This window comes from Cervus elaphus, chromosome 15, assembly GCF_910594005.1.
Source record: "Cervus elaphus chromosome 15, mCerEla1.1, whole genome shotgun sequence".
NCBI lineage: Eukaryota > Metazoa > Chordata > Mammalia > Artiodactyla > Cervidae > Cervus > Cervus elaphus.
Genome location: NC_057829.1, coordinates 27,662,972 through 27,675,721, shown reverse-complemented (window position 1 = coordinate 27,675,721; position 12,750 = coordinate 27,662,972). Strand labels below are relative to the sequence as shown.

The 12,750-nt window shown below is 46.1% G+C and overlaps 1 protein-coding gene across 3 annotated transcripts in view; it reads left to right on the top strand.

Moving 5' to 3' along the window:
- The window catches only part of LOC122708918 (prosaposin), a 33,529-nt gene that overhangs the window by 6,561 nt on the left and 14,218 nt on the right, over positions 1–12,750 (top strand). For all 3 annotated transcript variants that reach the window (XM_043925749.1, XM_043925748.1, XM_043925747.1), the window contains exon 2: positions 11,146–11,279. In XM_043925749.1, coding sequence (XP_043781684.1) covers positions 11,146–11,279 — 134 coding nt within the window. The remainder of the gene's footprint in view (positions 1–11,145; positions 11,280–12,750) is intronic.

The window sequence follows — 12,750 nt, the reverse complement described above, 5'->3', positions numbered from 1 at the left end:
TTGTTAGAAGTAAGAAATTAACCTGTTGACTAGACTGCATGGGCTTCCCAGGTGCCTCAGTGGTAAAGAATCTGCCTGCCAATGCCGGAGACTCGGGTTCAGTCCCTGGGTCAGGAATAGCCCCTGGAGGAGGAAATGGCAGCCCCCTCCAGTATTCTTGTCTGGAAAATCCCATGGACAGAGGAGCCTGGTGGGCTGCGGTCCATGCGGTCGCAAAGAGTCGGAGACAGCTGAGCACGCACGCAGACCGCACACTTCATTTGGATTTTACCAATTTTCCCACTAAGCTCGTGTTTTTGTTCCAAGAGTGGATCCAGCGTATCACATTGTGCTTCAGTTGTCCTGTCTTCTTAATCACTTTCTGCTTCCCAGCTGTTTAAAAAAGTGCTGCAGAGTATTTTATTCTATAGATGTTTCTATTTAGTTAAACCTGTTGATAGACATCTGTGTCCCAGAAAAAGTGAGATGGATTCTAATGACACTTCTAAATTTTAAAATTGAATTCTGGTCATATTTGGATAGATATTGCTTTTGAAAGGTAATTCTTTACATGACAGGAGATGTTATAGAAAGTTCTTCTGGCCAGTCTTATTACAGTGAAAAAGGAAAAAAAAAAAGATAAAAGCCAAAACAAAACTCCTTTAACAGCCATGCTGGGATGCTGTCCTACATGTGCAGACACTGACACCAGAGGGCCATGTAGGAGGAAAACCTGAAGCTTAATCTGCATGGTCACGTCTTCTGGTCCTTGGATACTTTGAAGGGTTCTTCTTCCTCTCCTGTCAGGTCAGGGCTGCTGAGTTACTGTTGCCCAGAATTTTGTGTTTGTGTTCTACCAGTCTGGGACATCTTCCTTTTTAGACGATCTTGTGGTTGCTATCTGCTTAGCTGTTGTCCACGGCTCTGTCTGAAATGGCTGTGCCATCCTGCCCTCGGCTTGCTTTTCCTTGGCTTCATTTTTCTTCATAACACCCAGCTCTGCCTGGCATCATGTGATGCGTTTTTGTTTGTTGTCATGGTCACTTACTGGATCTGCAGCATGTAGAACAGTGTTCAGCACCTAATAGGTGCTCAGCACCGCTGGACCGTGGTGTGAGGCGTAGAAGACAGATGTCCGCTCAGTAAGTGCTGGTGGGTCACTGTGCATAAAACCTAAATGCTGGTAGCGCCAAGTCTTTGTCACGATTAAACAAAGCATTTTCTTTTATTAACTGAAACTAATTTTGAGAAATTGTGTTTAGGAGTTGCCACATCAAGAGTGACTTTGGATTCAGGTAAACTGTTGGCTTTTAATAATAGTTTGTGTCCAGCTTAGAAACTGCCTGTCCCTCGTCCCCCAAGCCTGTTGGAGAGGATTTTATGTAGGGAGTAGGGACACAAGAGCCTAACACAACTTAGATACCCCTGGTGGCCCTGATAATTTCTGGAAGTTATTTCCCCTCCTTTTGGTTCCAGAACTTGATTGTTTATAAATGTTTAACGCAGTGCTTCTCCAACTTTTTGGTCTCAGGATCCCTGTATATTCAGGAGACATTGAGAGATCCCCCAAAGAACTGTTCTTAATGTGGATTATATCTGTTGATATTTACCATCTTATAAATTGACAACATTTTAAAAATAATGCTTAAAATAACTCCATTACATGTTAAAATACTGTGATTTTAATGACAAATAGCTTTTTTCCTAAACATAAACATGCTTAGGGAAGGGAACAGCTTCTTACATTTTTGCAATCTTTTTAACATCTGGCTGGATTTTCAGTTGCTTCTGCATTCATTCTTTGCACTGTCACATGTCACATATTTCTGGAAAAATTCCACTGCTCCTTTGTGGGTGAATGAGTGAAAAAGGCAACTAGCATCTTCATATTACTCTTATTACGAGAATTTTGACCTCATGGACCCTCTGAAAGAATCTTTGAGACCCTCAGGGTTCCATCGACCATACTTGGAGTGTGAATCACCGGTGTAGCTGATTTGCAGGAGCTGCAGGTGTGAGAGCAGGTGACCCTTCCCCAGAGTTCACTATGTGCCCAGCTCTCTTCTAGGAGCTTTTTTGCTTCAAATCGATTTTATCCTCACAAGAGCCCTCACAGGTGAGAGCAACCAGATCAGAATGCTGGGGGCATTCTAGTATCCTGCCCTCATCCATGCTGTGGTCTGAATTTTAGATTTCGGCATTTTCAGTGAAGGTGGTATTCTTTTTAAGTGTTACGTAAGTGACACTTGTAGACACACACCTGTCTGAAACTTTTATTTTACATTTAATTTAATTTATTTGGCTGCACCAGGTCTTAGTTGCAGCCCACAGAATCTTTAGTGGAGGCATGTGAACACTCAGTTGCAGCGTGTGGAATCTAGTTCCCCGACCAGGGATCAAGCCCAGGCCCCCTGCATTGGTAGCATGAAGTCTTAGCCACTGGACCACCAGGGAAGTCCCTGAAACTTTTTAGTTAATAAACATTCAATGTGGGATAAGCCCAGAACACTCCTTATTAGTGGAGTTTGCATGAAATCTTTTTTTCTTTTTTTTAAGAATATTTTCTTCTTCAGGGGTGCAGAGACCACCTAGCTGATTAGCAGGGATGGGGGGAGAGCCTGGACTGGCTGCTGGCTGAATTGACTCCTGGGCCGTACGGTGGGCCATGCACATGTGCATTTTTGACCTTTGCCTATACCCATCCACCTGACTGGATGTTAGGCAGTCCTGTCTGGCCCTGTGGCATAATCTTACCAAAGGTGATTTAAGTTCATCTCTGATCATTAACCTAATAGGTTGACATGTTGGAAGAGCTTTTGTTAATAGTTTATATTGGACTAGAGTGCTCTTTTAATTTTTTTAATCTTTTTATTGGAGTATAGTTGATTTACAGTGTTGTGTTATGACTGGAATGCTCTTGAATGAAGGAGATAGGAATTTCTCTTCTCAAAATTAATTATGCCAAGTTGAATCATTCTTTTACAGTCTTAAGAAGATCACCTTGCCCCTCAGTGTGTGTTACCGCACAAGGCAGTGTCCCTGAGCATTCTGTTGCTTTCTTCATGTGGATTAATTTCTTCCTGGAATGATCTGGCTTATGAGGAAAATTTAGAAACACGGCAGCAGAGGGAGAGGAGAAACAGGGAAGAAAGAACCTTTGTCTTAAGTAACAAATAATAGCTTATCTGGGCCAGAGGTAATGGGATGTCAGCCTAGGGAGCTTGAAAGCTTTATTGCCACAGATTTCATTTGTGATAAGAGGAATATTTGGACCTTACTTCCTCCAGATCAAGGCAGGCTGCCTCTGAGCTAATGCCATTCTGAATGATTAAATGGGCAATGTTTTTATTCAGCTCTTTGGAATGTTGTCCAAAAGCAAGATCCTATAAAGAAGAGACAAATGTGTTTTGCCATCGAAGGTATTTGTGACACCAGCTGTTTCATCGAGTAGTCAGTGTTGACTGCATTGTATTATCTTCTTGCTCTTAGGGAATCTAAGTGCACGAATTCTCCTGAGAAATGTCTGAATGCGGGGGACCTGAGGTAGATGCTGCCCCTCCTGGGGTTCATCTCTCTTGGTTTCCTAGCAACCTGCTTGTTGCCATGGCAGTGCATTACCCAGGCATCAGATCCACTGCCCTGTGGAATGTGTGCTGAGTGTTCTGATTATTGACACAGGGAGGCTGCTTGCATTTTTCTGTAACACCCTCCCCCGCTTTTTTTTTTTAATAATCAGACTCAAACAGTATTTAGCATATGTTACTGGAAATATTTAAAAATAAAAGATTTTACATGGCTAAAATAATAAGACTGATTGTTGTAACCAATAGGGCATAAAATACACATTCTAGGAATAATTATCCCCTTCATTCTGAGGTTGTTTTTGAAAATCTTTGTCAATTATGTTGTGTACATGGATTTTTAAATATCCTTAATGAAGTTAAGCCTAAGTAAAGACCTGTCATTTGGAGACTATTTTGGTGACTGAGGTAGATGATTAAGCTGATACTAAAGTTAGCCATCGGTTGACTGCAGGCAGCAGAGACCTACAATAACGATGGCTTAAATATTATTGAACTGTTCTTATCTATCATAGTAAGTTCAGGAGCCAGGCAGTCTAGGACTGGTATAGTGTTTCTACTTCCAAAAGAATTCAGAGACCCACATTCTTCTAGGTTAATGTTCTTCATCCTTGAAATATAGCCCTTTCTTTGTGGCCCATTCTGGCTGCCAGAGTTCCAGTCATTACATTTGTCTTTAAAAGTTCAGTAACCTCTGCTAACATCCACCCCATCAGCCAGAATGTGGTTTCATGGACAGATCTTGCTAAAAGGGGAACTGGGAAATTTGGCTTTTAATTTTGGCAGCCTTATATGTAGCTAAGAATTTGTAGGTTCTGTTCCTTTGAAATGGGTAGAGAATAGATACAGGGAGCAGCTTGTGGTCTTTGCCACACTGGGCGATAGTTGTTCCCTATTAACAGTTTGTAAGATTTAACAGTTTTTTTCTGGTTTCAAAGGTAACGTGAAAAAAGGTTAATTATGCCAAAACGTAAAAATGAGAATGTGACCACCTCCCTTTGTCATCGTCCCCCCAGGTTCACCATTAACAACGAGCTGGTTTATAATCAGCTGAGCTTCTTAGGTACTAGGCACTGTCAGTGCTTTCTCTGCTTTCTCATCAGTCTTCACGGAATTCCTGAGAAGAGGGCACTCTTATTTTCCATATTTTGCAGGGAATTGTGGCATTAGTGAGTTTTCTAAGGCTTGGCTATCATAGATAGCAGAGCAGGGGTTTCTTCACGTCTGTCCACCCCTGATCACCAGGGCAGTGATCATGGTGCCACATTGCCTCATGCCCTTCCAGAAAAGGAGAGGTTTTGAGAGGGCTTTCTAAAAAGATGGGTTCCAAAAATATTTTGAACAGTGGCAGCTTACTTGGGATTGGAGGGCAATCAGCCTGTAGCTGCAATTGCATGAATTGCCGAAAGCATTTCGCTGGGGCTCTTACTGGTGTCTCGCTGGGCACCTCTTGTTTTTGTTCATGCGGGGCTTCTTGTTTAGTTCCTAGATGGGCAGTGTCGGCTCCTGGGCTTATTAACAGTATAGCCTGTGCTTCACTCTCCTTGTGATTTCTAGGTCTTAATTTAGCAACCAGCGTCTTCTGAGGTTGTTGGGGTACAGCTCTCCGGGTCATTGAGCTTCCATTCAATGACCTGATTAAATGTAGAGAAAGCAGATTGAACAGCCTTGATTCAACTGTTTGTGGAATGCTTGTTCTGGGCAGGGTAGTGGATCTGAGAAAGATCTGGTTACTGCTATGGATAGTGATATTAGTAATGGTGCTCATTGGACTTTCATAGCATGCCAGCACTGCACTAACTGTTTTACAAATAGATTAATTTTTACAAATCCCTTGAAGTAGGTACTTGTAAAAGGCCCGTTTTGCAGATTGGAAGACTAAAGTTTTGACAGTCATGTGACTGGAAGTAATAGAGCCATGATCTGAACCTTCACTGATTTCAGAGCCAGTCTGGTAGGGGATAATGTAGATAAATTAGGATGCCAGAGAGATGATGGTAAGGAATAATGGTTGAGAGAGTAGTCCGCTGGCAGTTGAAAGTACATAGTTTTGTCATCCTGTTTCTCAAAACAATCCAGTAAAATCCTCACTTTACAGATGAAAAGCAAACTCAGAAGGCTTATGGTTTGCTTGAGGTCATTTGGACAGGTCTTGCAGGCAGATCTTATTTTCTTTTCAGTATACCACGTTTTAACTTAGATGGTGGATAAGTTGCTTTAGAAGCTTCACTCTAAACTCTGGATTTAGTTCCTTCTCACTTAAGAAGTCACCATAAGAGCACCTGAAACACACATGGTTATGGTGAGCTCTCACCCGCTCCTCCCCTCCCAGGCTCGCTGAGGATTTTTGGTCGGAGTCTAGAGCTGCCACAAGCAAAGCGCATGACTGATGGGCTCACGGCAGCTGTTCTCACGACAGTAGAATTCCATTGCGGCCTGTCTTTGATGACTTACATGTGGAGTGGTTTAGAACACATCTGCTTATTTTCTTCTAAGCCTGGGGAGTAAAAAGGGAATAGAGCACCCACCCCTTGCCTAAGGAAATAACAATAGAAGTCTTTAAAAAAAAGCAAAACCAAAACCCTGTTCTAATAAAATGGAACTTGCCTGTGGTGTTCAGGGTCTCTGAAGCTGTTGCTCCTCTGACTTCAGCCCACCAGCACCTGTCACTGAGGTCTCGAATGCCAGGCCCTTGAACTAAGAAGTGTAGTGCTTGCCTCACCCTGAGCAGTGATCCTACTTAATATGACTGACTTAAATCAGAAATCTCCAGGGGGTCAGGCAGACATTCTAAGAACTTTCTTCGAGTTCACCCTGTTGCCTCAGAGAAGGAAGTTGGTATTTGGGGGCAGTGTGGGAAGATCAAAATAGAGATGAAAGCTTTTCTGGGAACATGTTTTGAGAAATAACACCCAAGAAAGTAGTTTAGGGTAATTTCAACATTGGTTATGTGTAAATACTGAATGTCATTTGCCTCGTTACTATGAGAGTGAAGACCTGTAGCCCCTAGAGGCCCTCCCCCACTCAGCACTCAGGATCCCTCTTACACAGAATCCCTCACAGGTTGGGCATTTCCTTTCCTTGGTTGCCCCTGCTCTTGGCAAGCTCATCATGTAATGAGCCAGCCCACTCCCTTTTTATGTCCTGTGGATGTTAATGTTTCTTACCTTCAGCTGCGGTCTGCTTCCCTTCACCTCTCCCCACTGCTCTGAGGTCTGAGGTCTGGGGTCTGGGGTCTGAAACCACTGCCCAGAGCAGGTCTGCCCCCACGTCAGAGGTGGAAGGTGTCCTTGACCTGTGAGGATAACTGTGCATATCCTGGAAGCAGTCTCTTTCCCAGCTGAACACCTCCAGTCTCCAAGGGGCGTCCCCTTCCCGCCTGCCCCCCCAACCCTAGCGCGCCCTTCGCTGTCCCCGGAAGTAGGCGCACACGTGTGTTCTGCCTGCCTGTGTCCCGGGGTCTGACCCTCACCTCCGTCCTCCTGCTGTTGGCTCTTGCTGCCCTCTTCTCTCTTCAGCTGCACAGACTGCAGATTTAAACCCAACCCAGAGGGTTTTATTTGTCCAGCCATCCCCTTCATTCCCGCTCCTGCTTGGCTTTTCTGGGTTGAGCCCTGCACTCCGTTAGGTGCCCGTGATCCGGATCTCCCATCTCCCTCTCGTTTCTCCCGCCTCCCACCTGGTGACACTCATGTGCTGTCATCGCCCGCAGGACCCGTCAGAAGGTAGGAGTGCAGCCCTTCCCGGTGGACCTGAGGTCTGCTTCAGCCTGGCTCCTGCAGAGAGAAAGCGCAGTGCTCCCCCCCCTCACTGTGCCACCCCCCCCAACACACACCCCATCTTTCCTTAGACCATCTTTCAGGTGCCACTTCAGTTTTCATTTTTGAAGAAGCCGCTCCTGGCTGCCCCAGGCAGTCTGGCATCCTCCTCGCTGCTCCCAGGCCTGCAGCGCCAGAATTCTGTTAGTGCAGTGTCTGTCCCTTCTGCTCTGGGGTCCAGGAGTCTGTCTGTCTTCACCTTGATCTCCCTCCCAAGGGCCCTGTGCTTGTCTCAGTGGGGTTAATGATTGCATCTTCATCTTAGCTGTTCTCCCACTTCTGTGGAGAAAGCCCATGCTTCCTGCTAGAGCTTGCTCTGTGCAGCGCTGTTGAGAGCCCCTTGAAGGGGTGTGAGGGTTTTGTGAACAAGTGCATTTTCTGGGGAAAGGATCTTTGTCCCAAACTTGTTCTGACCCACTGTTTGGTTCCAAGAGACCAGCTCCTGAAATAAGCCCCAAACCTCAGCAGGTAGCTCGCTGGCATCACCAGGCTTGTTTCAGCCTCATTACCAACCTGAGAAAACGCAGTTGTTTTAGGTCATCCCACCACAGGCCATTTTAATAACATGCACCTTTGTAAATTCGGCTTTAGGTTGGAGGTGAATGGGGATGTCTAGCTGAGAACTGAATTTCTAGGAGCTAGGACTTCGGTTTTCATTTCTCAGTGCCCATGTTCTCTTAGGCTTGGATTGGGTGACCTCTTAGGTCTACCAAATGGGTTCCCTTGGATACCTTTTGTCTCTAGTTCTGAGGTGCAGGCTTGTTACTACTCGGTAACTGTTGGCATTGGGAAATGACCTTGGGTTCTTGGTAGCTTGACCAATATCAGATAAAAGGGGCTACTTTTTTAGTCTAGAATGGCTTGGCCAAAACAAGTAGCAAAGTCTTTATAGTTGTGGTTACTACTTTAAGTTCCTAAGGGGAGTAAACAAGTTACAAAGTGTATATAGCAGGTGGTTATTGCTTCAAGTTCCTAAGAGAGTAAACAAGTTACAAAGTCTATGTAGCAGGTGGTTACTGCTTTAAGTTCCTAAGGGACTAAGCAAGTTACAAAGCATTCCTGCTGCTTGGGCCTGTGATAGTGCTTTGTGTTCCTGAAACCTGATAGATTTCGGTCAGTTCCTAGCTGGGACAGTCGGAGATAATCCCGGATGGAAGCTAATGACAGTTGTCCGTGACTGTGTCTGGAAGGATGGGGAGTGGTGGTCGGGCCCTGTGCAGGCAGTGGTGTTCACTGGCCCTGCTTTTATCTGTTGAGGTCCATCCTTCTGGCTTCTCTGTACCACTGTGTGTGCCTTTGCCCAGAGACTCATTTTGCAGACTCCTGTTGATAATTTTTGTTCCCTGTGTGGAGATGGAAGCAAGCAGTGTGTCTTCGTGGGTACCGTTCAGGAGAACCCGGAGACCAGTGCCTGGGAGGAGCGTGGGAGGTGCTGGTGGTCGCCGCCAGGTCTGGGGCTGTCTCTGTGACCCCCTCACTGCTGCTCGGAGCCCTCAGCCTCGGGTCTGCCCCGCTCCGGCCTCCCCCACCCGCAGCGGAGGCCCAGCCTCGCTCGCTCGGCTGTTAAGGCTCACTGTCTGGGAGAGCGCTGCTGTTACGCACCTGGCATGTATCTTCCCACAGAGACCAGACCAAACCAACAGCTTTTGGCACGCGGCCAGTTCTGTTGAGCTCATGAACTGGTTGTGGGTTGTGATGGTTTTGCTCCGAAAGGTCAGAGAGGGCTGTAATCTGGGCAGCAGATTAGGAATTTGTTGGTGTCTGAAGGGGCACAGGTCATCTGACTTGAGCTTTCTGGTAATGGGCGACTCCCATCTTTGCATGAATAGTTTGTGGAACTGTAACTAGGCTTGAATGCTAGTGAAGTGTTAGAGCAACAGCATTTCCTTCCGTCTGGAGGGAGAGCACCTGCCACCCTCACTGTGTAGCCCGGGGTGGGAGAGAGAGAGGTGTCTGTAGAATTGACCCGGTCCGCTCTCCGTTTATAGGGTGAAGCAGCATGATGCCTGAGCTGCTAAATCTGTTTGTTTCATGGCTCTGGGGTTTTCTTCTCAGACCCCCACCAAATGTTTTCTGTTTGCAATAGAAGTTAGTTCAGCCCTCTCGTGATATATGCTGGAATTTGACCCCTGGGCAGTCGTCCGTCTACGTGCACCCTGATAGAACCTGTAGTTTCCTAGTGAGGTGTGAATGTGAGTTCTCTTGCTGGTTTTCAGTTACAGAATCAAGGAATACCATAGACCTGTTTTAAGAAACACACAAGCGCTCTCAGGCAGTTTATAAAGTGTTGTTTAAAAATCACACACACACAACATGCCATTGGGAATTAAGTAATTTAGCCAACCACATTGTTTTATTTTCTGATTTTTGTGAAACCCCAGTTTCGTATTCTTTTTGAATTTTTTTCTGTTTGACATACATCATCTTTATAAGTATACTTAGCAGCTGCATATTTTGGTAATATCACTAGTTTCCCCCGATTTTTTGACCATTCAGATTACATCTACCTTTTTTTAGTATTGTAAATTTAGCTTTATATATTATATATGTTTATGCATATTGTCTTTTACCTGTTGAATTACTGTATTTCCTGACAGTGTTTTATTAGAAGTGGACTTTTGAAGAGAAATTTTTCTCTCCAGTTCTTAGAATGCATTAATATATTTTGAGAAGTACTGACCAGTCACACTGCTGTCAGCCTTATAATAATGCATTTTCACCACAAACTTGTCACTGTTTTGTGACAAGGTTTTTGTTTCCCCTTAGCTATTTAGAAATACAGTACCTTCTCACTTTAACCTGCATTTCTTTGGTCCCAGGTGACTTAGATCTTTCTTCTTTTGGCTAATCCCATTTCTGTGTCTGTGACTTCCATGCAGGTACTTCCCTTGCGACACCATAGATGAAACTCTATGCATGCAGCTGGTTTCGAGTGGACACACACACTTTATGATATCTCGGTGGCTATGCAGTTTTGTTTTTTGCTAGTAGACTTGTTTATGTGCAGAAACTCACCCAATTGATTTATAAAGGATCTTATCTACTACAACATTCAGTTCAGTCGCTTAGTCATGTGTGACTCTTTGTGACCCCATGGAACTGCAGCACGCCGGGCCTCCCTGTCCATCACCAACTCCCAAAGCGTGCTCAAACTCATGTCCATTGAGTTGGTGATGCCGTCCAGCCATCTCATCCTCTGTCGTCCCCTTCTCCTCCTGCCTTCAATCTTTCCCAGCATCAGGGTCTTTTCAAAATGAGTCAGTTCTTCGCATCAGGTGGCCAGAAATACCAGCATCAGTCCTTCCAATGAATATTCAGGACTAATTTCCTTTAGGATTGACTGAGACCGCAAGAGCCATTGGTTTATAGGCTATGAATCTTGGTGGTCTCATTACAGTTTTTAAGCTTTGGCTATTTTTTATTTTGTAGAAGTTTGAATCTTCTGTTTTTAAACCTGCCAGTCTTTTATTTTTTGATTTGTTTCTTTACTTCGTGGAAATTTAAGATTGTAAAGATTAAAATGACTGGTCTGTTGCCTGATACTGTTCTAAAAATAGTGGCAGAGGAAAACAGTGAACCAGATGGGTCGTCCCTCCCCACCCCGGGACGCAGGTGACCATGCCACTCCTTGGCTGTGAGACGCGTGTCTGCTTAGCTGGTGGGGGCGGCCTAAGGTTCCCACAGGATGCCGGGGCCCTGTGCTGGGGGAGCGAGGGAGGCGGGCCTTGTGGGAGGGGGCCACGTGCTCACGCCGGTTCTGCTTGCAGCTCTCGCCAGCCCCATCCTGGGCCTGAGGGAATGTACCAGAGGCTCGGCCGTGTGGTGTCAGAATGTGAAGACGGCGTCGGACTGCGGGGCCGTGCAGCACTGCCTGCAGACCGTCTGGAACAAGCCGACTGTGGTGAGCGTCCTCAGTGTCTGGAACTGCCGCCCTCGACGAGGCGCGCTCTCCTGCCTCCTCTTGTTTGCTCCTCCCGATGACCCTGGGGAGGCAGGGCCTGTCTGTGGTGGCGGGGCAGGGTACCCACCGGGCGGGCTGGAGGGCTGGAGAGGGGAGGCGCCTCGTCCCCCGGTCACTTGGTGTGTCCAGGCACAGAGAGGGTGAGAGGCCCCCACTCTGACCCCTCTGCCCCAGACGAGGTGTGGCCGCCACTCCCGGGGCTGCACCGTGGGTAACAGCCCTGCCCTTGTCACTCACTCAAAGCCGAAGCTGAGCTTCTGAAAATCTTTTCCCCCTCTTTTGGTATTTTCTCTCTCTGCCTCTCAAACAGGCACATCATTGATTCAGACCCTAGAGCTTGGTAGCTGTCAAGAATTTTATTTCCAGCTATGGTCAACCTGGAAAAGATGCCACTGATTTTTCATCTGAACAGTGATAAACATATAGCACATTAATGTGGGAATACTCTTGAGATGACAAACCTCTAGTGCGCACTGCACGCGATCTGAACCTTCTCAGGAGACGCCCAAGCTCTGCTGGCTGAGTCAGCCGACTCTGGGATGTGCTTCCACCCATGGTACAAGCCAGGTTTGACTGTGTGGAGCTTGAAGCCTTAAAACTTGTCAGTGGCTCCTAGTACTTCAGTAAGAGAAGAAGAATTAAGTAAATAACACTGCCCTTTAAGTTTCTGAATTCACTCTTGACCTGCCGTCCGTGGCCAAAATTTCAGATTTTGTTTCTCATTTGCTTCTGGTCTTGTTTTTAATACTACTTCCTATTTTGAAGTTTAATGTGTCATGAGGGGAACTTTTTAGATGTCTGTCTCTCTTGACAGGACAGTCTTGTGGACACCTGAACCTCGCAGGCTTTCATTCAGGATGCCTGAGTGGCCCCATGCATGGGATTAGCCCGATTAGTTCCGAAGGTTCAAGGCAGTTTCTCTAAATGCAGCTGAATTTACAGGTGTTCCTTTATCTCACCTGTTTCAGTTGAGATATGTCAGTTCCTTCTTCATGAGTCGAAAATCAGTTGACATACAGAAGGGAACACCCCACAAGCTTTGAGGACTGGCTAGACTTTCCGTGGTCCTGGGCCATCTCTGAGCTCTGCAGTGGTGACGTGTGGCCCCCGCTGGCGTGCAGCCCAGCCCGGGAGGTGGACAGCAGATGAAGTACTGGCAGTGGTGCTGGTGTGATGTGCAGAGGTCTGGCTGGGCCTTGTCTCCCCGCCTTCCTCTCCTCTCTCTGCATCACAGTACCAATTTTCTCTGATTCTTGCTACTCTGATTTCTAGTTGGTTTTTAAAAATAATTATTTACTTTGGCTTCCCTCATGGTTCAGCTGGTAAAAGAATCCGCCTGCAATGCAGGAGACCAGTGCAGGAGACTGGGTTCGATCTCTGGGTTGGGAAGATCCCCTGGAGAAGGGAACGG